General features: G+C 36.9%; 1 protein-coding gene across 6 annotated transcripts in view; it reads left to right on the top strand.

Moving 5' to 3' along the window:
* LOC121866944 (SAFB-like transcription modulator) overlaps window positions 1-23974 on the top strand; it is a 57224-nt gene that overhangs the window by 28094 nt on the left and 5156 nt on the right. Inside the window, exons 9-16 of one of the 6 annotated variants that reach the window (XM_042366699.1) lie at window positions 4241-4390; window positions 5799-6155; window positions 10011-10153; window positions 12617-12757; window positions 19127-19135; window positions 19398-19529; window positions 20367-20654; window positions 21905-22093. In XM_042366699.1, the coding sequence (XP_042222633.1) occupies window positions 4241-4390; window positions 5799-6155; window positions 10011-10153; window positions 12617-12757; window positions 19127-19135; window positions 19398-19529; window positions 20367-20654; window positions 21905-22093 (1409 nt within the window). The remainder of the gene's footprint in view (window positions 1-4240; window positions 4391-5798; window positions 6156-10010; window positions 10154-12616; window positions 12758-19126; window positions 19136-19397; window positions 19530-20366; window positions 20655-21904; window positions 22094-23974) is intronic. The other 5 variants (XM_042366701.1, XM_042366700.1, XM_042366703.1 and 2 more) reach the window with 5 other exon arrangements.

A 23974-nucleotide genomic window follows, 5' to 3' on the forward strand; every position in this document is an offset into this window, starting at 1 on the left:
TGACTGTATATTTTGCTTGAGTCAAGCTCAAGCACAATATATGGTTCAGAGACAATACACTCCACTGTTTTCATGATGGTATCCCAGGCCAGACTTAGATCATTCGGTCCTATCACCACTTGCAAGGGGATGACACACGGACACGTACTGAACAAGTCAGTTCAGCAGTTCAGTCCAGCGCCTGTCACACAGACAGGGACTGAACCTGTGAAATCTTAAGTAATCCGTAAAAAAAAAATTAGCACCAGAGTATGTAAATATTAAAATTGTATTGTCGTTATGATTAAACATAATGACAAAAAAAGAATGAAAATTCTCTTCTGCCAAGTCTAAATAAATAATACAAGTTTTATTTAATTCCGATTCCCAACATTATTTGGAAACGTACAATTTAATTAACAGCTCGCCATGGCTCCCCTAAATTCTTGACGTGGCTCCCTTGGGGGCCATGGCCCCCAGGTTGAGAACCACTGGTATAGATACACAAAAGAAAAAACAACATACAAATAAGTAATAATGAGAAAAATCCTCTCACAAATAATCAGAAACAAAACAAAATGTATTAAAAATGTTAGGGTCTACCCTCAAGTTAACTCCGTTCTTTGTTATAACTTTAATAACAAAGCAATGAGTTCACTTGAGGGTGACACATTTTTAATAAATTTTTGTGGTTTCTGATAATTGAGAGGATATTCCTATTATTACTTATTTGTATGTTTTGTGTGTCTACACACATACACAATTCAGGTAATAGAAATTACTGTCTCTAGAACGAATGGCACCCTGTCCCGGCCGTGAAAATACCAGCAACTTTAAAACTACCCTTAGACATTCTTGGGTACATCCAGGGTATCATCCACGAATAATTGAGGTCCTCAAATTTTAAGGGCTTACTGTACAGTATATTTTGTTGTAACTTCTTTATTATTATTTTGATTTATTCCTCACATTTACTGGTACTGTATATATTATTTTGAGAAAACTATGGCCACAGGAGGAAAATACACATGAGTATTCTCCTAAATTCTCCCTGCTGAAATGGGGGAGTGTCTTATATGCCGTAAAATACGGTACCCTTCTGGAAAAATGCTAGTTAGATAAAACTTGTTTTTGAGTGCTGAAAATTAAAGTTGCAACCCACTACAGTACTGAGTGACTGAGACCTACCGGTACAGTAAAGTGAAAATCTGATGCTAGTGGCGGAGCTGTACTTAGAGGTTGGCATTTTATTCCGTTTGTATAGGACGAACCCTAGTTTTGAACACCCAAATTGAAGCTTCAAAGGTCAACTCATTGGCCACAACATTCAACAAGTTTTATTTCCATATTGGCCACAATATATGGTAAGTTTTATTTCTGCTGCCATAGGTAATGCAGCTCCTTGAAACCACAGATTAATGTATGTGGCTTAAACTCTTATGTAACTTAGTTGTGGTCCTGTAACCTGTAAAAATGGCATACAGTTGACCAATTAGGTCAAGAAGTACACCAGCCTAACCAATTGTGGAGATGGTGGAAAGCCAGGGGAAGCCAACACTGACATAAGGAGAGGTTGTTGGAAATGACATTTAGTCAAGAGACGACAGGAATCGTGCAGCATGGAGGCAAACTTGGAAAATGGCCACTTTGATGATGATAACCCACTTTTAATCAGAATGATAGTTTACTACTTAGGTTTCAACCTATTTTTTCCAGCTACCGTATATGTCGGCGTACAGTAGAATCTCGATATAACACGAGGTATGTTCCAAGAGAGGCCGCTTTAAACCGAATTTGCACGAAATCGAAGTGTTGTTTCAATGGAATAATTTAGTGGTACTTGAGAGAAACCCAAAATACTAAAAAGACTGACAGTCTACCCAGATTCACCTCAGCCCATCTCCTAGAATAAACAAATTTTTTTTTTTTTGTAGTATATTGTTAAAACAAACAGTCTGTTTACTGGCTGGGAAGATGGGGGGAGGGAGGGAGGTGAGGTGATATGTTTGACAGTTGATGCCAAGGTCTAGTGCTTATTTATTTGTCTGCCCTTGAGAGTGACTTTAAGTTTTTCTCTTATAAAATGTCACTGAACTGACATGTTCTAATAAATTTTATTACAATGAGCTAAAAATTTTTATCTTGTGCAAAATATATGACATTTATATTCAAATTATTTGCTGTCTTGCAAGGATTCTAGCGATGCAAATTATATTCTAACTTTAGTCTGTGATATTATGTAAGATAAACATTGTAAGCCTATAACCACCCAACCCTGGCTCGGGAAGAGGGAGGAAGGGGAGGTGACAGTGACACGTTTGACAGTTGTGCTGAAGGTCTAGTGAAGTATTTATTTGTTTATTTATGTCCTTTAGATTGAGTTTTGTATTTTTGTTTATAAAATGTCACAGAAGTGACCAGGGAGAATATAATTTACATTGCTGGAATTCTTATCAGATATTGATTAATTTGAATATAAACATGCTATAGTTCGCATGAGACATAAAAATTTTAGCTTTAATTAGGAAACTTTTTACAAATGGCTAAACAAAATTTTTATCTCTTGTGCAAAATATATGACGTTTATATGCAAATTATTCGCTGTCTAGCAAGGATTCCAGCAATGCAAATTATATTCTCCTAACTTTAGTCTGTGATATTATATAAGATAAAAACTTTAAGCCTAAAACCACCAAACCCTGGCTGGGTGGGAGGGAGGGAGGAAGAGGTGGTGGCAGTGACATGTTTGACAGTTGGGACCAAAGGTCTAGTGAAGTATTTATTTGTTTATTTATGTCCTTTAGATTGAGTTTTTGTTTTTTGCTTATAAGATGTAACAGAAGTGACTGGGGAGAATATAATTTACATTGCTGGAATTCTTATAAGATAGTGATTAATTTGAATATAAACATGCTATAGTTTGCACTAGACAAAAATTTTAATAATCATTTAGTACATTATTTTGAGTACATGTACAGTACAGCTTTGCCCTTAGGACAATGTGGAGTACCCAGAGAAACTTTAGGGGCTAATTTTAAAATATGATGTACTAGATTGACTCGGCAAAATAGGAAAGATCCGCTTTAAATTAAAACATTGTCCTTAATTGTGGGTGTCGCTTGAAATCAATAATCTTAAATTGAATTGCTTTAATTCGACGGTCTACTGTACAAGGCCACGGGGTGTATAAGACGACCTCCAAAATTTCCATTTAAAATGTAGGTTTTGAGCTATACTTGCTGTACAAGACTACCGCAAATCTGACACTTACCACTGGGAGCTTATTGCCCCAGTAGTCTTTTACCAACCATCCCACTGACCAGTAGTGTGATGCTGCTAAACACATTGCTAAGCAACTCATCCTTGGTTATTTAAAATAAGGCCAATTCACTTCCAAGTAATGGCAAAATATTGTCAACTACCTACCATAATCTGCCTCAAACGTTATTTTACTGGAACTAATGTCGGTGTCGAGTAAAATTTTACCATTTACTTGAAATTGATTTACTGATTTATTTGTTTATTTATTTATAATACTGTACTGTAATATATTAGAAATATAAGCATAAAATACACTGCAGGTACTTTCTTTAATTTATAAACTTGCTTTACGAGACGATTGGTAGGACTGGCTGTTTGTTTACTTTGGCGGCAGTTGCAAATGGCGGGCGATGCGTGATGATACCTGCGTTTATTATGTTATTTTACGGTATTTACGGTATGTTAGACAGGTTTATAATACATTTTTATTATTTTAATATGCCAGTAATCTTATTTTTAATCGAGCTTCCCAAACGTAAGTTTCATAGAAAATAATTAGTGGTAGAACCGTGGGATTAAGGCGAGTGTTTTACGATGTTCTCCATCACCACTGGTGACACACTAAACCACAGGATGTAGAGGTTCGGATTCTATACCCAGTGTTCAAGACTACCCTAACTTGGGCTGATTTTTTTAAGGTTCAAATTTCATCTTATATTCCGACATATACGGTAACAAGGTGTTGTTATGATCATGTACCTGTATGTATTCATAATTAATTGATCTTCATGTATGTACATGTAATTTAACAGTTCATGACTGCCAGCTTATCAGTCAGACCCTATATTTTTGTTGCCTTGCAAAACTGACTGGCAAGTGGGTAGAGTGAGCCTTTGTACCATTGCTGTTTTATGCCAATGATTCATTAAAGATTGTGAATTTATACCGTGCTTGGAAATGTTTTTATACAATACTCAGAAGATACATTTTTTTATTATAGGTGATGAGTGCAAAGATTGTGACTAATGCAAAGACTCCAGGAGCAAAGTGCTATGGTTTTGTTACCATGATGAGTAGTGATGATGCTGTCAACTGTATCTCCCAGCTCAACCACACAGAACTTCATGGTCGCATGATCCAAGTGGAAAAGGTAGGGTGTTACATTAAGAACAGGGAGGCTGTTTGCACTTGTGGAGATCACGAAGTTGGTGTTTTTATTGAGCTCTGTTAAGAATCATGTTATAGTTTGCTTTAAGAAATGTGAAAGTAAAGTAAGGATAAATTGTGTTCAGGTATATGAGAGGGAAAGAAATAAGGTAGCAAGAGTAATATGAGGTGAAATCATTAGGATAAAATTGACAATGTTTTATATTACAAGCCATCATGTTAACTGAATTGTGTATGTAGTTATTGTAAACGTAATCCCTGGACTGTGGTTAGGGCTTTCATAAATCCATCCTCATATATGCCAAAACTGGAACGTAAAGAAAGAGAACATCTATTGATATAGGTTGCCATCCCATTTAAGAGTTAATTGGAAAGGACAGATAAATTTGTATCTTGCACAACTATTACATTGACACCAAAGTCAAATGTTTTAACAACAAGGTACTTGTCCTTGCTCTTGTCATTTGTTTTATTTTTTTAATCGTAATTTTTGGTTCATAGATTATTAGGTGTATGAGGTAAAATTGACACTGCCTAGGGTTTAACTTGTGATGAGATCAAAGTTATTAAACTCTAGCTTGATAATACAGTAAAGTCTCGAATAACGACGGTAATGTGTCCTCCAATATTGCCGTGTAAGGTGAATCAATGTATATTGAATCCTTAATTACCATTAATAATTAGATGCATTCCAAAGCCTGACCTTTTCATGTATGTTGTGTGGTATTTTACCCTCTTTTCCCCCCAAAAAAGGAAAATTAATGAAAAATAAAAACTATATTCCTTAAATAAAAGTTATTAATGCACCTTATACAATATAAAAGAATAAATGAATAATAATATGTAGTCACAGAAGAGGAGATGGGACGCTATTGTTGTCGTCAGTGTTTACACCCAGGACGATGGTTCTCCATCTGAAACAAGAAAATAAGATTTGTTGTAGCTGTAGTAAAAATAATGTAAAACAAAGCAGTTTCTTTTAGTTAATGTTATTTAATGAATGTACAGTAGAAGTAACCACTGATGGTACAGAAAAAAGTGAGGCAGCAGAAGGCCGACGTTCATACGTGCACAATCGTGTAAACAGTGTCATTTCTCTTATGTACAAGATTAATTATTGTTTATTACTGAATGTATTTTTGATTGAAATAATGTTTGTGTGCAAAATGAACAATACTATTCATTAATAATAAATAGAATATTAAAACTAGGGTTTTAAATATGAAAAGTTGTTGGTCGAACCGTTGTCATCAGAGGCTTTACTGTATTGTTTCTAGTGTTGAGGAAGAGAAAATGTTTTTAGGAAGCAAGTGGCTGTCAATATTTAAATGATAAATTTCTAATTTACTGATTTTGATACTTTTTTATAATTTGAGATGTTCATTGTTTAGGCTAAAGGAGAACCTGGCGGTCCAACAAGAAACAAAGCTTCGTCGTCGTCATCATCATCCAACCGTAAGCCATCAGACTCGAAGAAGGATTCAAGTAGTGACAAGAAGAAAGAAGGTGAAAAAAAAGATGGTGATAAAAAAGATGTGAATGGTGAGAAGAAGGAAGGTGTAGATGAGAAGGGTGCTAAAGAGGGCGAGAAGAAAGATGAGAGAAGGTCACATTCAAAAGATGCAAGTAGAAGTAGTAAAGATCGTGATCGACGAGGTACAAGAAATAACAGGCCCTTTGATAGGCGACCGGATAATTACAAGGGTCACCAACGTGGAGGAAGAAATGAAGTCCTTAGTTTCAAACAGGTAAAACAAAGACTTTGCTGTATTATTTCTTTAATAATCAAGTTTTATTATATATGTAGCAGGCAGCTTCCCCTTACTAGCCAGCTTGAGTATAATGTCCTGTGATGTAATGGTCAGCATGCTCGCCTCGCAAGCGAGTGGACCCTGGATCGATTCCCGGGCAGGGTGAAACTATGGGCAAATTTCTTTACACCATTTGCCTCTGTCTACCCAGCAGTAATTGGGAACCTGGATGTTAATCAATTTGCAGATCGTGTTCTGGAGTAATGGCTAGCCAGTGCAGTTGATGAGTTGTCCGGACTTCTCGGAATAATCCTTGACACTGGGTCACTCAGCTCGTTAACTCAGGGTGTGGCTATTTTGTTGGCGATACCTTAAACCAATTTACTCCTCGGTCACTTTTTGTCGGCCATCCTCGTTACACGAGGGCAACCATTATATTATTAATGTCTGCACTGAGGTAGTAATAAGATCCAGGAGACCTGACATTTGTAACTGGGACTTATTTAAATTATTAGTGAGCTCCCGTAGTTCAACTGTGATTGGAAGGCCAAAGGAGCATGAGATATTGCAGAAGCTACTTTTCATAGGTCTGCCACACTGATCTGGGAAACCATCCCCATTCATTCCTGGCCATGCATTTCAGTTGACTGTCTTGACATAAGTACTTCATCTTTGATAGAATACTAGTTTAGGTGTTTTACTGGGTGTGGCAGGTGAGTGGATGCAGTTCTTGCCTCCAGTCCTTAATGTCTTTGGTTCATGCCCAGAGCACCACAGTTCCACCAGCTCATAGTGTGTACCTGTCTTCATGGATGGGAAAAAGTAAAAGATATTCAGTGCAGTGCTGGCCATACTGTCTTCCGTGTGTACAAAAGGCTTAGAATGGTGTGCAGTATTTGCACCACCCCTAATTAGTCATCAGCCCTGTGGGGATGTACATTTACATTCATTATGTGTTTGCTTCAGTGTTAGTATTTAGCAAAACATTAACCTTATTACATTTTACAAATGTTGATTAGGGTTGTTGATCCAGTTTGAGTAAATCTGATGTGCTGACCAGAAAATTCCAACGCCTCTGTGTTAAGGTTTCAACCAATTTCTGTTGTGTGAAATCTTGTGACTGGGAATCTTCTACTGGCTAATTTTAAACTTTTTTGAAACCAGAGATGAATTACCATAAGTGGCTCTCTTTGGAAGAGCCACTACTTAACCCTTCTCTATCAAACCAGACAGTTGGATAAGTTTGAGAGTTGTTGTATTTTTTCTCTGGGTGAAGTCCTTTTGTAGAGAAGAATTATTTTGTTTTTGAACCTCTGTTTAACCCTGTTAGGTTTATTATCTCTCTTGTGGGGCATTTAGAAACGGGGAGAGTATAGGGGAATGGGAATCCCAGAGGTTGGTCAGCACGAGCATACCTCTATTAGACTTTCAGCAATGGAGACAGATTAGTTAATACTGTTGGATAATTGGGTTTGGTGGGCAACTTTTGCTGGAGCTGGATGATGATGCTCTATCTGACAAACATCAATGGTGAGAGTTTTTCCCTTAGAGGTTTTATTAGTTTCCTACAAAATGGACTCAAGGGGTGATGAAAGTTTATCTGCTCCAGAAATTGCAGGGGTTGCAAATATCTGCAGTGCTCAGTTAATTGGTTTTGTGGATGTGCATTTTGGAACAGCTATCCTGTCTTGCACATTTGATTTGAGTAAAGGGCAGTACTGACCCTGTGTCTTTTCAGGGGGTACTTCAGGGATTTATTATGTCAGAAGTTGGATAGGTCTTTAGTATTTATATCTTTCTTGTGGTCTGTAGACGAATAATTTTTCCACTATTATGTTAATATCACCTGAATGTTGATTTGGCTCTGCCATTTGTCAGAGTTTTACCATTAGTTTCTGTTTCATAGTTACAGTATTTGAAGATTTTTCCTGATAACAGCTTTCAAGGAGACTTCAGATCTTTAGAGGTTACTTAGTCTTTGAAACCGGTCCTAAGGACTTTTTTTATTTAAGAATGTTTTTGGTGGATGAATTTGAATTGGTATCTGTAAATGTAAGTTTCCATTTAGTCTTTGGATCAGAAAGGAGAGAGTGGATTATGTGCTTAAAGGAAGAATTTTAGTTCTACTTAGCTTTAGGGTTGAGTTAACAAGTTTGAGACTTGAGTCCCAAGTTCTTAACTTTAGAATGAGACTTCAAAGTTTGGGATGGAGTACCTCGTTTTGGGTTAGCTATAAAATGACATTTCAGGATAATTTCTTCATATTTTATTATTGTCATAATTTGTCATTCAAACTAGGATAGATGTAATGTATTGATGGGCTTCATAAAATGACATGTGGTGTAATGGTCAGCATGCTCGCCTCGCAAGCTAGCAGACCCGGGTTCGATCCCCGGGCAGGGTGAAAATATGGGTAAGTTTCTTTACGCCATTTGCCTCTTGTCTACCCAGCAGATATTGGGAACCTGGATGTTAATCGATTTGTGGATCGTGTTTCGGGGTAATGGTTAGCCAGTGCAGTTGGCGAGTAGTTCGGTCTTCTTGGACTATTCCTTGACACTGGGTCAAGCAGCTCGTTAACTTGGGGTGTGGTTGTTTTGTTGGCACAGCTCCTACACCTTAAACAAATTCACGCCTAGGTGGCCCTTGGGCCGACCATACTTTTTACATGAGGGGCAACCATTATATATACGGACACAGCAGATTATGTTAAGGAAAGTATGTCACAACTCAAAAGGTTGCTGTGTAACTTGTAGATGACATTTGAGTTGTATATGATGTAACTCTACTGAGTAGTGTCTTGCAGTTATTTGGTAATCTGGAGTATTTCCACAACACTGAGTGGATTTGATTTGGGTGAATTGGCTGTAAATTTGCTAATCTCCATTTAGTACTTTTTTCCTGGTAAATTGCCGGCAGTGAAGAACTTAACGATGGGTAAGAATACAAGTACAGTGGTCCCTCGGTTAACGAACACAATTCGTTCCAGAAGGTTGTTCGTTAACTAAAAATTTCGTTAACCGAAACCATTGTTTCAATGGGTTTTTGGTTAATTGGTTCCAGCTCACCGAAAATTACCTAAAGTAAAAAAAAAAATGCAGTAAAGTACACTTACTTTGAGGTGTGTATGTAGAAGGCTCATGGATGATGATGATGCTTATGTGAATTTGAAGTGAGAGGTGGAGAAGGGAGAAGAGAAGGCATAAAATTTTAGTTCACTTGGTGTAATTCAAGATTATTTTCTTTAAATCAACACTGCACTGCATTATATATTGTCAGTATGTAAATTAAACTTCAGAATGACCACTAATTTGACTGGAAACACAGAAAAAAGCATTTATGTTGAAGATTCTCAAACAAGATGTTCCTTCCTCTGAACCGATAAACAAACTGACGCCAAGCTTGGTGTGTTGAGTGGCTGTTTGGCGTGCAAAAAACTGGTTTCCTGTACTTTAATTATGTTCAATAATTGTTAAAATGACTAAGAAAATTTGTATAAAACTTTTAAAATGATTGAATAGTACAACCTTCTTGACATTTACTAAAATGGTAATGAATTTAAGCCCTAGAACCAATTACTGTATTGGCGGACTAATACTACAGCTGGTGAACAGCCAAATGCAAGCGAAAACATATTGGGAAAAATTTGTAAGGAATTCGTTAACCGAAATTATTTCGTTAACCGAAGTGAAGGATCTTATGGAAGGTAATTCGTTACCCGAGGGATCACTGTACACATGTATTGGGGACCTTTTGAAACTAAAGTACTGTATAGCCTACTGTGGTGTATGAGTGAAAGATTATTATGGATGAATGGTGGAGTACTTTGGCATAAAAATTACCACTCTTAAGCAGATTATGGAGGAACGTGAACGGCAACGCATACGTGCCCGTGAGAGGATAATGCGAGAAGAGGAGAGGAGGAGGAGAGAGGATGAAGTCAGACAACGCAACATTGAGAGACGTCAGCGGGAAGAGGCAGAGAGACTACAAAGGTAGGCTGCCTTTCCCCCCTAAATGAGGGCCACTTCAGTTAAAAGGTTTATATGAAGGGAGCTTTAGTGTATAGAACTGTGGGACTTCATTGAGATGGTAAAGTTGATTGGGAAATGTATACTATGATTAATAAGGTACCTTTAACAGCAGAAGTTTATCTTGGACCAACCTGCTTGATGTTAGGCAGGTGATCGGGTAACACAGTATGTTGAAGAGTTGACAGATATGCTTTAAATAGCTAGTTATTTAAGATTCATGATTGGAGATTTTCTTTACAATAAATTTCTTGTATAAACTTATTTAGTATCACTATATAACCTGGGGGAAATAATGTTATTGATAATTATGACATTGCTGCAGGATGATTCATAACTGGGGAACCAGATGTATATGAATAGCCATGTCGTATATTTTTCAACATTATTATTTTCCCCCAGGCTACAGTATACAGTGAGACTAATGAGGTTAAATACAAGAAATTTTAGGCCCATATACGTGTACACGTAATTACTAATTTTCAAAAAGTAATGACTACCAGCACGGCAGGCGAAGAATGAAGAAATGTAGGAGGTGACACAGGTGCATGGTAGGTGACGCAGGGGAATGGCAGGTGATGGAGGGGAAACGTGACGTAAACAGTAAACAGTGCAGTTTTATGTATACTACTGTAATTTGGTCACTTAAACAAAATAAAGAATAAATTTAACAAAAATAATTGTTTTCACTATGTATAATTCAAATTTGAATATGTAAATAAACACAACTTATATCACTCAGGATATTATAGTCCACCCTAGTAAAGCCGTTTTGTTTAATACAGAGCAGAAGAGTAAAAATTTATATACCTTAATGTTGCTTAGAAATAAAGAAAATATAATCTGAAGATACAGGTTGACAACCCTTTATCCGAAAACCGAAAAGCTCTAAAAACCGAAAGTTTTTTTGTGGGGCTTTTTTAAACAGTGATTATTAGCCCACCCAGGCACAGATCACTGACCCACATCGGGGCCTGGGGGGCAAAAATGTAATAGTAATAATAATTATTCATAGTAAATAAAATTTTTAATAAAAATACACCAACATAAAATAATAATGATTACAATAATAATAATATTAATAACAATAATACTGTAATAATAAAATAATAATACAGTAAAGAAATACAAGAATGAAAAAAAGATCAAAAGTGAGAAATACGACCTAGACCTGTGAATTATTATTATTATTATTATTATTATTATTATTATTATTATTATTATAATTTTTATTATATTTTCGACCCCCAGGCCCCAATGTGGGTCAGTGATCTATGCCCGGGTGGGCTAATACACGTTAAAAAAAAAAACTAACCATTCTGAAAACCGAAAAATTCCGAAAACCGAAATGCCTCTGGCCCCAAGGATTTCTGATAAAGGATTGTCAACCTGTATAAAAAAAAAAAAAAAAAAAAAAATTAAGAGCGTTGGGGGGGGGGGTATGCGAAGGCAGTGAGCTATACTGCTGGCTGACTCGCCCGCATACCTCCATCCTATGTGACATCACGACAGACACAAACGTCTCATGTCAGCTGGTTGACTGCCTGGCTGAACTGTGGCATCACTTGGACGATGGTTTGAGTGTGGAAGGAGCTATTTTTTTGACAAAATATGGGCTGTTTTATTTTATATTCTTCGCTATGTATCAATTTTATTGTTTATCATAAAAATTTTTGTTTAAAACGTGGTTATAGTGCAGCTGATATCAGAGGCGTGGATAAATGACTTCAGTTGCTTTCGGATTGTTGGACTAAATTAGATTTTTAACCAAAGGAGACAAAGTTGGGATACCTGGAAGATTCAGATTGTTGGAATTTGGATAAAATGAATTGTACTGCAAATTAAATAAAGTTTACCAAATTGGATTTACCGTAATAGAAGAGATGTTCTGCACACAGTGGCTGGCCTGACATGAATGGGGGAGGTTGTTGGGTTTTAATGGGTTAGTACTTCAGGAACCAAATTTTACCGAGGAGTGCTGAATATTAATTCTGCCCTAGATACTCTGTGGTGCAATGTATAGTACTTTATACCCAAATTATTGGGGTGCTACAGCACACTTCCCATGTCCATGTACTGGGGGGAGTGTGCCAGCACACACCCGATCACAACAGTAACAAACACCAGACTCATGAAGCGTGGAGTGGAGCACGGCGAGTGTTACCCGCGTGGTCAAATATGCTGAGATTTTCCCAAATAATTTTATACAACTCGGCATTTCCCGAGTTATTTTATAATAAATTCCGAGATCACTTACGTATCGAATTATTCAAAATTTCCGAGATATCGAATGCTGAGTTATCGAGGGTTTACTGTACATATTCATGATAGAATTTAGGGCAGAGATTAACAACAGAATGTAGGATCTCACTATTAAGTTTGGACTGCACTTTCTAAATAAATACTGGATAAATATTGTTTCAACAGGGAGAGAGAGAAGCTGCGTATAGAAAGAGAAAAAATTGAAAGACAAAAGCACGAGCTCTTGCGCTTAGAGAGAGAACACCAGCGAATGGAGCGGGAAAAACTAGAGCGCGAGAGAGAAGAACTACGACGACAACAAATGAGGTGAGTGTTAGAATAGTTTCCTCGTTGCGTATAAAGATTTATCAACTTGTAAAGTGTTTTTTCAAAGTGTCTTGGTGTATAGGTTTAGGCTTTTATCCATGTACTGTAGAGCATTAAACTTAAGAGTCAAGCTACAGCAACTTATGAGTTTTGAAATGAGTAATGGTGTGATGAGAGGTTATCTAAGGCTGAATTATTCTGTAAGCAGATAAATGAAGATTTTATCTGGTAACAATTTAAATTGGCTTAGATGTTAGTTGCAAATTGTTACTTTGGCTAGCATCTGGTCCCAAATGAAAACTGCATCCCTGCAGTATGAATTATTTACTCTCCATTTAATTACTTTAAAAAATTTATCGACCAAGATCACAAGTTTTGTCACAGGATTATCAATAAAATCACTGGTATACCTGTACAGGCACCTGGCATTTTCACAAGAACTGTGTTTGCCGACACTCATTCCAGAGAAACATGGCATCTTTCCCAGATTTTATGTTGTGGACTCCAAAATTATAAGTCCAGAGTTTCCTCTTATAATACTGGACACATGGATAACTTTGGGGTAGCATTGGTCTGATGCAGGTCATTAAAATCTGCTGCTAGAGTGTCTTAAACATTGTTTTTAAGCAATTCCTGGCCACTCTTAGCAAGAGATAAATGCACCATTTTGTTGTCTCAGTTTTTGAATGCACTCACTGTCGGCATCCTTCAAAGTTTTCAGTTCATCTATTTTATCACATAAATTACATGTTACTATTTGGTAATTCAAAACCAAAATTGAACTCATTGTTGAACATGTCACAGCAGTACCTGTAACTTACTGGCTCCAGGTTTTGTCAATTTATTTCCATCCATGAAGTGTACATACCATTGATACTCAAATCAGTTGGCAAATACTTCCTTGTGAGGGCTTTTTGCCCAGCTGTAATGATTGAGACCTTTGGTACACTATTGAGGTGAGTCATGCATAGTCTATATGTTTGTCAGAAACCCGAGACATTGATGGTGCTTTACCACGCTAGTCTTTGGCAGTTGTTGCAGTGACAGACTGCTTAACTAAAACAGTATGCACACATCCTTTTTTGAGGCTGTGAATGCTGTAAAAAACATGGCAACAAACACCACCTCATTATCATAAATCATTGTGTACTATGCGATGTTCTACTTTCCCTAGCCTTCACTCGGCACCTCTTTGCCTTTCCTGCACTCACTAACTGAAAGCTGAAAAATTTGCAAAGTGTAATCACCAATGGCTCCAAATTGGCTAAAGAGCACTTCAATTTTAACCATCTTACAGCTTTGGTACGCCTGGCTGAGATTACTTTTTGTCTTTTGATTCCACCTTCTGCCACTTGTCAACATTCCTGTGACACTTCTGGAGGTACCAGGCACCCTCTCCTTATTAATTTTTTTTTATTACTGCAGTAATAACACCAAAAAAGTGAAAGAATTAGATGGGAAATGCATTTGTAAACACAAAACACGAGACTGGGCCCAGAGCAGGCACCGATTGGTTACTAGCACTACCTAGGCCAAGCGTGCTCTCTCATTGGTTAATGGATGTGGCGAGATTGGGGTTGCTGCTCAGAATGCTGACTCAAGTATATGTGAAACCGGGTGGAGCACTACCCTTGTAAAACAATGCCATTTTCTGGACTACAACTCCTAGCACGCAAATAGTTGTCAGTTTCATCTTCTCAGGAAGGGGACACTATTCTGGCATCATAAAAACAGAATGGGGAGCCGGGGACTATTGCTCGGAATGCTTCATACAGTTGTGCTCAGGACTCAACCCATGAGACGATTTCAGTCTTGTGGCTGGGCTGGATTGGAGGAGTGTTGTGTCATGTACATGATAAATGTAAAGAGAATCTTGCCTAAATAAACGCATACAGTAGGGTTGGGATAGGGTCCAACTATGTTTGCTATATACTGTACCGAATAGCAATATATACTGTAATTACATGTTATCAATGGGGAAAATAGGGTTAGGTTCTGGAGGCCCCCCAAAAATTACTTGATTTAACGAGTTCATTTTCTTACCAACTAAAGCACCAATGAACACTAGACTCGGCAGCTGACGCACCATCCTGGGAACACCAGACTCGGCAGTAGATGCCACACTGCCACCCTCACTTAACAATCATAAATGAACAAACCAGAAATATTAATTACAGTTTTAAATCTTTTCCATTAAGCTTTCCATTATCTTCTTCACTTTTCACATCACTAGCAACCCATTTACACTCACTTTAGAAGTCGTAATCTGCAGCAGAGTCGGCTGCTTTCTCGTCACTCACTCAGAAAGACCGAGTGGGCCAGCGTGAGTGAGCAGCCACGGTGGCGCCTCTGGTGAGCAAATAACACATTTGTTTGCCATGGTGGTGCATTTGAAATATTTCCTGCCTGATTTCCCTTGAGAAATAAAAAGAAAATTATTTGCTATATTTAGGAAAATGGCGATAATTTTGGTAGCCGCGATATAAAAAAAATCGTTATATAAAGTCGCAATATAGCCCAACTACTGTACCTATACTTATCACAATGGATGAGTTGACTGTCGGAATTTTTTCGTAAGATGGCAGGTCAGTGGGTAAAGAAAACGCTTCAATTCACTAAGGTAATGATATTTTTTTAATAAATTGGACCTAAAAGTGTCAAAAATAAGGGATAAAGTTGCTAAAGTCACGTGACTGCGAAAAGCTCTGTGATCAATTGTGCTTTACTGTGCAACACAGTAATACTATTTTGAATATATAAATATTACTAAGCAGATAAACTAATTCAATGGATATTAGCTGCCCATACAACAAATTTCATAGTATAAACATTCCAAACAATATTGGTGTTATTTTGGTTTTGGTCATCTGGGGGAACCTTAAGATTCTAAACGTTCTTAGGTTAGGGCATGATAAGTTATAAGATTAACTTAAAATACATCGGTAAGTGGGGGTAGTAACTCAAAACTAGTGATTATCTATAGAAATGAAGGTCTAAATCGTTTATAACACATCGCAAACCATCAGAAAAAAGAAAGTCTGCATGTCTAAGTACAGGGATGACCAAAACTTAAAATTTACCCTATACTGTATAGCCTATCTCGAATTTAAACATGAAAATACTTATGATAGTTAAAGTAAAATTTTACCCATTAATATAAATGATGATATATCCCAGTGATTCATTAGTGAATCAAAACAATAACATCACCATGTTGTCATGTTTACCTTGCATCAGGCATTCTCAAAACAAAGTCCAGACAATGTCATTACTTCTAAATTTACTCGTAGCTCCATCTAGTACTGATATACTCTGTAAATGCACTGCAAAAAAGAGAGTCTACCAGGTAATAGTACATGACAGCTGAGCTGGTGTGAACATGGGAGTTTTTGTCCATAAGAATGGAGGAAACTGCAGCAGGCCTATTGGCCCATGCTGGGCAGTCCCATTTACACCCAACCCCTATTGTTCATATATTCATCCAATCTATGTTTGAAGATGCTCATCACGGCACATTTCTTCACTTACGAAATGTCCACGACTTAAACTATTAAAAAACAAATACCCTTAAAACTTACCTGAACGTGGCATTTGGGGTCTGAAGAGGCCACCCTTTCTACTACTGTATTTCCGACTGCAGCGATGAGTTTGTAAGTAGTGACATCATTGCAAATGGCAGCCCTGTTTCTAGAGAAATAAACTTATCATGACTATTATAGCAGGAGCAAGTGATTGTGGGCATTTTCGTGCCCAGTGAAAGTTTGAATGCTCGTGCTGGCTAGTGTACAGCGAATGAGGGTGCGGTGCCAAGTCCGTAGACTTGCATGGTTAATTAGGGTGCGCCAAGTCCATAGACGTGCATCGTTTTCCATCGTAAATAAAATGGTTTATTAATACCTTACTAAAGAAACCATCGACATGGGACCAGTTTTGTTCCACTACAAATTTTTTGCGATTTTTCCACCAAGTTTGATGAAAAACGATTGTGCCGTTTCGGCTGCCCAGAACAGACAGATAGCTAGTCCTATAGTATATTAGATTTAAACTTTTATTTCAAATTATATATACTGTATCACTCTACGAACGTGGCAGAGTGTATTTCTTGTGCTTACCCAGAACCGTCAACTCGTCCATTGTGAGTTATAAATACTCTGACTTAATCTGGGTATGTATTTAATTTTTTTTGTTTGCTGCCTAAAATTCACCTCTTATATTTTAAAATTTTACTATAAGCTGTTTTAAGAAAATATTATAGTAGCAAGTTTCTATATTGCATATCTTAGGTTGCAGATCCTGGTAAATGAGTTTTCTTGCTAGATATCAGAGCAATAGGAATATTCCCCAAATTTTTGTTTTATGACTTCAAAGGCTGCAGTATTATACTCATATGTAACCTAATTTACTGCTGGTAGGAATTTGGACTACAGTACCATGAAAACTGAATAGATTTGATAGTGATGTTCCCCTCAAGATATAGCCGATTGCACTTTAACTAAACAATTAAGTGGAAAGTTGTTAGGCACAGTGGGATCTATTTTCCCCCTTTTTTATTTTTGTTCTTTTGTATATGGTTTGAACATAATGGTGGAATCTGGCAGCCAGGCATGATGAAACTTTTGGTGAATTCCTGTTGGTAATTTCTTGGCAGATCTTGGTGAAAATGGTTGCAATTTGATGATCATTGTTCCTGTAAGTATCATAAATATCAGATATGTGCAATAAAAATTGAAACAAGATAAAGTACTGTAACTTGAAATATCAAAAGTGTGGCCTCTTGCTTAAATGCAACTAGTATATCTGAGATATCTTAACTTGGTGAGTGACTGTGAATGTCTTGCCATATTGTTACAGACCACAGTACAGTAATTCAAGCACCCTGCTGTGACATAAAAATGTTTGTTAATTGATTTGCTGCAAAACAGGGAGCCACAATAAGTTAGGGTTTACAGTGAATAACCCTAGTGTGGCCTACCAAGTATGGAGTGTAGCCCAACTATGGGTGGAGTAACTGACTAGCATATTATAGAACAACCCTTTATTGGACTAGCAAGAATTGAAGATTCTGGATGGACACCTTTTCAACTATCCCGCTTCATGGCAAGAAATGGCTTTATAGGGGAGAGAGTAAGTTAGACATCAGTAGAAATTTGCCAAAACATGTTATCAGATTCACCAATCTTTTGCATATTTCATATACTTTTGTTGATGACAAAACATGATTTTCCATCATAATTTCATCAGTATTTAAATTTTTCTATCTAAAGGATCTTTTGTATGTCAGACTCGACTTAAAAAATACCCTTAGGTCTCAATTGCGGCGAGATGAGACTTATTTAATGATTTGGATAACTTAAAATATGCAGTGTGTAATATGTAGACGCCTTGTGCTAACATCGTGTATGTTTTATTGTTAAACATCAGCTATGTGGTGAAACTTGTTTGGAATATAAGGTTTTTACAAATTGTCAATATGAAAGGCAAGCAGCTGTGAAATTTAATTAAAATTTGCCTGACAGCAACCTGAACACCATGCCATCAGGTAATCATGGCTAGCCCACACAAGCATGGAAAATGGCTGTAAAACAATGGTGATGCTGATAATATTTTTTGTGATTTGGACAAAAGTAGATGTGCTGCATACAGTATAGGTGCAATACAGTAGGTTCATTTTAGGTAATTTGGATCATGTAGTGTTTGAACACCATATTGTTAAGCTGGAAGATTTATTATACAATGCAACTATTACCTACAAAAAAAATTACAAAGCAACTATGTCATATCAAAAGAGAGTTTATAATATCTTGTTTTACTTTTGATTATACAGTTTTTGCATAGTAATGATGTGATAGTACTAAATGGAAATGTTTTATTTGTTGATAAGGAACCCCATGTAGCAGAATATGTTTTTGGTAGTACACAGTAGTTAGAGGTGTCAGTGGGAGGAGAGAGAGTGTTGCTCTTGATTTTGGTCACTTGGCACTGTACAGGAGAGGGAAAATGCATATGTAGTTGAAAAATGTTGGATAATTGAGTTAGTGTCAACTGTATTTAATCTGATTTGATTATTTACTTTCTTAACTTTTTCTCCAACCGTTATTTTTGTTTTTAGGAAATTTTGAGCTGCTTAAAAATAGGGGGAGTAATTGTGATGTAAATTAATTTATTTAGCACAGTACATGAGTTTCTCATGTTGTTTTTGTCTGTTGGTATTTTGGGATAAGGAACTGGACAGCATTACAATTAGAACAAGAGGCCGCTTTTTAGTGGACCACCTCATCCAATTACTGTGTGTTTTGTATCTGATACAGTATTATTTTATTTGTTTATTTTGTTGATCTTGACAGTTATTTAACCATGTTTTCCTAACAGTAGACTCCGGTCAGTGTCATACCTGGTTCTTGTCAAACACCTGTTTATATTCATTCATTATTTATTTATTAATTAATTAATTGATTAATTTATTATTTTTTAAAGTAATTTATATGATTTGTTTTTGTAAATGTTAGTTTCCTATGAATAAATCTGAACTAGAAAATTTAGTGCATGAAGCTTGTGGCACTTGCACGTACTGTGAAGTTAAGTGAACTCGTTCAAGGCCTGTAGAGCCAATAGCATGAGCCGGAGTCTACTCTCTTTGCAGGTATGAGGAGACTCGGCGTAGCATCAAGCGTCCGGCTGAAGATCGTGATAGAAGGGACTTCTTTGAGGATCGTAAGAGACCAACTCCAGACAGCAGATCACGTTTTGATGATGCTCCAGCACCTCAGCGCAGGTGTGTGTTGTAGTTTAATGAGGCAATTATTTCAGAATTCAAATTTAGCTAAAGTGTTAATTATAGTTCTTAGATCTTTTGTCATCAAAGTAACTGTTGAAGTGATTAATTTAGAAAAATAGAAGTTGAAGGAAAAATTCCACTTACAGTAATCCTCATATTGGAAATATGTACACTGCGTGTGTATAGTAGTTACTTATGGATTTTGAGAGACGTATTATTCCCCCCAGAAATTAGATTTACAAAGACGGTTGAAAAGCTGTATTTCCCAGTAGATAAGACCAGTACAGTATGTAAAAGGTGTAAGAGATACATGTGCAGCATTATTAAAAAAATGAAAAGAACAATGTTAGACCACATAAAATGCCTTCATTTATGTGTAATTGTTTTATAATTAAAGCAAAAATTAGTTTCAGAAAATAACCATTATAAGGAGAAGGTAAGTACTGTACAGTATAGAGGGGTGATGTGTTTTAGTAGTCAAATGATATTGAGAAATTGTCACCTAACTGCTAGGTGGAAGACCGCTAATGACTGGATCTGTTCGTTGTGGATTTTAGCCAAAATTGGTTTTTAGACTTGAGGTGAATTCGATAATCAGTGGGGGTTTTTTGTTGTTTCCCAGTTGTGGCACTTTGGAAAATCTGTTGCTCTACTCTAGGTATTCTACCCTCTTTTTAGGTTCAGGTTGAATAAGTAATGAAACGCACAAGAGAAAAAAGGACCCGTGAAACAATTTGGTAAAAATCTGAAATTCCGTTAAAAATATCCACCCCAATTTCTTGATATGTTTTATCCTTTGGTAAAATGATGAACTGAAAATTTTTTTGTAAACAGATATAATGAAGATCGAAGCTATGAACGAGGAAATGACCCTACACGTTTCGAACGGGGTGGTCATGGTAACCACGGAAGCCATACTGGTCACGGTAGTCATGGTGGTGGGGCCCGAGAAGATCTCCGTGCATCCTCTGGTGTTGGCGGTGGTGCTAGTCGCTATGACGATCGACGAGACATAAGGGAGCGTGACGATAGGCGGCAAGTCGATAGGTCTGGACCACGGGATGATCGAGATCATAGGGGACCACTTCCCCCTCAGGCTTCACGAGACAGACCAAGGGAAAGGTAAATGTGGAATCTTAATGTAGCACTAAATGGCCTGTAGCTAATAATCACAGTGTGATCAGTGTTTCACTTGACATTTGAGTTTTCCTGGAGGTAATTTTGATTATAAGTTTATTTATTTTTTGCAATATCATACATATATTTGTCTGTCCACTTACTCAGTTGAGTGCTGTTGGTGAGCAGTTTTGTTTTGTTTGTTGAAAACTTTAGTGAGCACAACCTTGTTTCATTTTTTTTAATTCAATCTGTTATGTGGTTAATGTGTTAGTGTAAATACTTGGAATGAAAAAAAAAAACGAAGTAAAAATCACAATGCTGTACATGGTTTTGTTAGTTAGAAAAATAGTCATCTGAATTTTATAATTTTCTGCATGTTATTAATTGGCCTAGTATAAGATTGAAAAAAAAACCCTCCTGGGTGTGTACCGTAATAACTCCTGTACTTAAGGATATAAATACTTGGAGGGGACTGAACATGTAACTCCTTAAGATAGGGGAAGTTTGTGTAGTACTGATGTATGGCAGATATGTGTTAAAAGAACACAATCTGGAAATTATAGAAATTTTTTTTACTCTGAGCTTTGTGATTTATGTAAATTACCCAGAAGGTTGTATTGAATTAATGGCTACTGTTTGCACTTGTGATGCCTTGGAAGGTTTACAATAAGAAAAGTCTTCTATAGTTTGATTTTTACAGCAATTTTGTATCACTAATGAATGTAAATACAGTACTAGAATGCAATGACTGCAGACCAGTTGGTTAATGTATATACACACCAGAACATATCTTTCTCTGAGTGAATAAATGACTAAAAATGAAGTGAAAATGTGTGAGTGTGTAAACATGCATGTATCTGGCCACCCTGCAATAAGTGGGAAAAGGGTTAAAAGAAACGTATACATGAAACATCTTAAAGTAAATCGGTTAAGAATAATGTTTCTTGGAATGTTTATTTTTTTATCTTTTTTTATTATTACTTTATCTTTTGAGTTGACACAGGATTTTTTTATGTAACCTTTATATACAGTACTCAATTAAATCACCCTTGGGGTGGATCACTGTTTAACCACTTGATACTTTATTGTATTTCGTGTATTCGTGTTTATATATTTGCTCTCAAGGTGAAAATCATACTATTGGCATTTAAAGTTAAGAACAAACTGATTATTACTGTAATACTTTGGGTAATAGCAAAGCCTCAGTAGCTTGTGGAATACAACGGTGATGAGTGTCGGCGGTATCTCTCCAGGTACAGTGGTAGTGGTCTGGGCAGCAGCGGCGGAGGTGATGCATGGAGGACTGGCGGGGGTATGAGCGATAGTAAGGGCAACTATGGGAGCAGCTCGGCCATGATGGGGGGCAGTATGGGCACCACGGGGCTCTCAGTGCGAGGGGGGGACTCTCAGGGCTGGAGAACCTCGAGCAGCAGCAGTGATAGGTCAGCTGATATCACTGTCACTGCACTTCTGTTTTTAGCTAAAATTTAGTCAGTTTAATTAGTATATGGAATATTCGTGGAAGGTCTGCACTCGCCACCCTACAAATAAAGTAGGAAAAGGTGTCTCAAATTAATGTGAACATTTTATAATTAATTGATAGTTACAGAGCATACAAATTGGACATTGCTTAAGTCAGCTTTCCATGCTTAAGAATACCATTCATATATTATACTGTCCATTGAAGATCTTTCTCCAAACGCTCATTAAAAACAAAGATTTAAACTTCCTGAGAACCAAAAGTATACTGTGTGTGTGTGTGTGTGCGTGCAGATGTTAGGAAACTCAGACATGCTCAGTCTTGCATTTTTATATTTTATTTTATTTTTATTTATTTTTGCATGAATATTTATATAATATGGGCGTGGCCTGCAGCAATAAACTTACCTTTATAGCAAGCATAAGCATAACATTTTCTGTACCAGCATGACCCATTGCAAGTATTTTTCTTTTTGAGCTCATACTCTTATCTATACTCTAGCACTAACAAAATCACCACTAAAGAAAAGAAAGGAAGGAAGGGAGGGAGAATAGTGGAGTTGTGGGATAGAGAGCAAATGAGAATTGGTAGGAATGGGAAAAGTGCAAGTGATTAATAGATGCGGAAGTAACAGCATGGGATGAAAGAGAAATGAGAGGGAGAAGCTAGGCACATCATGACACTTATGCAGTGCTCTTCCCTTATCCATATGCATGCACAGTTGCAAATTTTGTTCAAGCTGTATATATTATAGACTTCTGTGAAGGTGTGCACACTTGATCATGTGTGTACTATATCCCAAGATACGCCCCCAATCCCTTGGGTGGGGTGCTCCAAAATGAATCCATTCTACTGATGGAGATGGCACATATTACATCTCTTAAAGAGGCACACTTTCAGTTTTGCATCTAACACTTAAAGAGGTAGAGATGACATGTACACTTTATAGAGAGGTATGTATCTTACACTTCAAGAGGTGTGACCTATACATTGTCCCAAATGGCATGCAGTTACACATTCATTCACACTTCATATAGAGGCATGCTCTTAAAACACAATCACAGTTCTTCAAGGGAAGTGTACTGAAATTATTTCTTAGAAGTAAATGCTTTCACAATTTGGGGGCATGAGCTAAGGCTACCAGGATGGACATGAATTGACGTTACCTCAAAGGGACACAAAAAACAAACCAGGATCAAGCACTTTTGCTTCCCAGGAAGCATGTTATTAAACATCTCTCAGGGATGTTCACATTTCTGCTGTTGGCACATGCACCCTATTGTTCATGGCATGCCTTCTTACTTCTCTTAAGACTAAGAATATTCTCAACACTTCAGTGCCATCTGTTCACACTTTTGTAGACACAGAATCTCTCTTGCTTTTTCAATAGGCACATGCTCATGTTCCCTCAAAACTGGTGCTCACAGTTATGCACACATACATACATACATTTATTAAAAAAAAAAAATTAAGACAGAACAGTGGAGCAATTTTCAGGTATAAATATCTTAACATTCCTTGGTCCACAAATTGTTCTCTCAAGTGACATACTCTGCACTTGTGTCCTGAGGCATGTTTAGTATCTCCCTTCAGAAATTTCATCATCAATATCTCTTCTTTGTAGTGTACAGATCTGAAGGTCTTTTCACCCATTTACATGAAAACACCTTGTAATGACCACAAACATCAATATTTTGAGTCAATTACACTATAACGAAAGGGAAATAGTGAAGCATGCCTTCAATGTTCAATGTAGATTAATATTTTTAATGTACAATAAGCTGTACTGAGTTGTTGTTGAGACAATCTATTGTTATTAGAATTGGTTCAGTTATTTGTTCCT

The sequence above is a fragment of the Homarus americanus genome, unplaced genomic scaffold, assembly GCF_018991925.1.
Source record: "Homarus americanus isolate GMGI-L3 unplaced genomic scaffold, GMGI_Hamer_2.0 scaffold14393, whole genome shotgun sequence".
NCBI classification, from domain to species: domain Eukaryota; kingdom Metazoa; phylum Arthropoda; class Malacostraca; order Decapoda; family Nephropidae; genus Homarus; species Homarus americanus.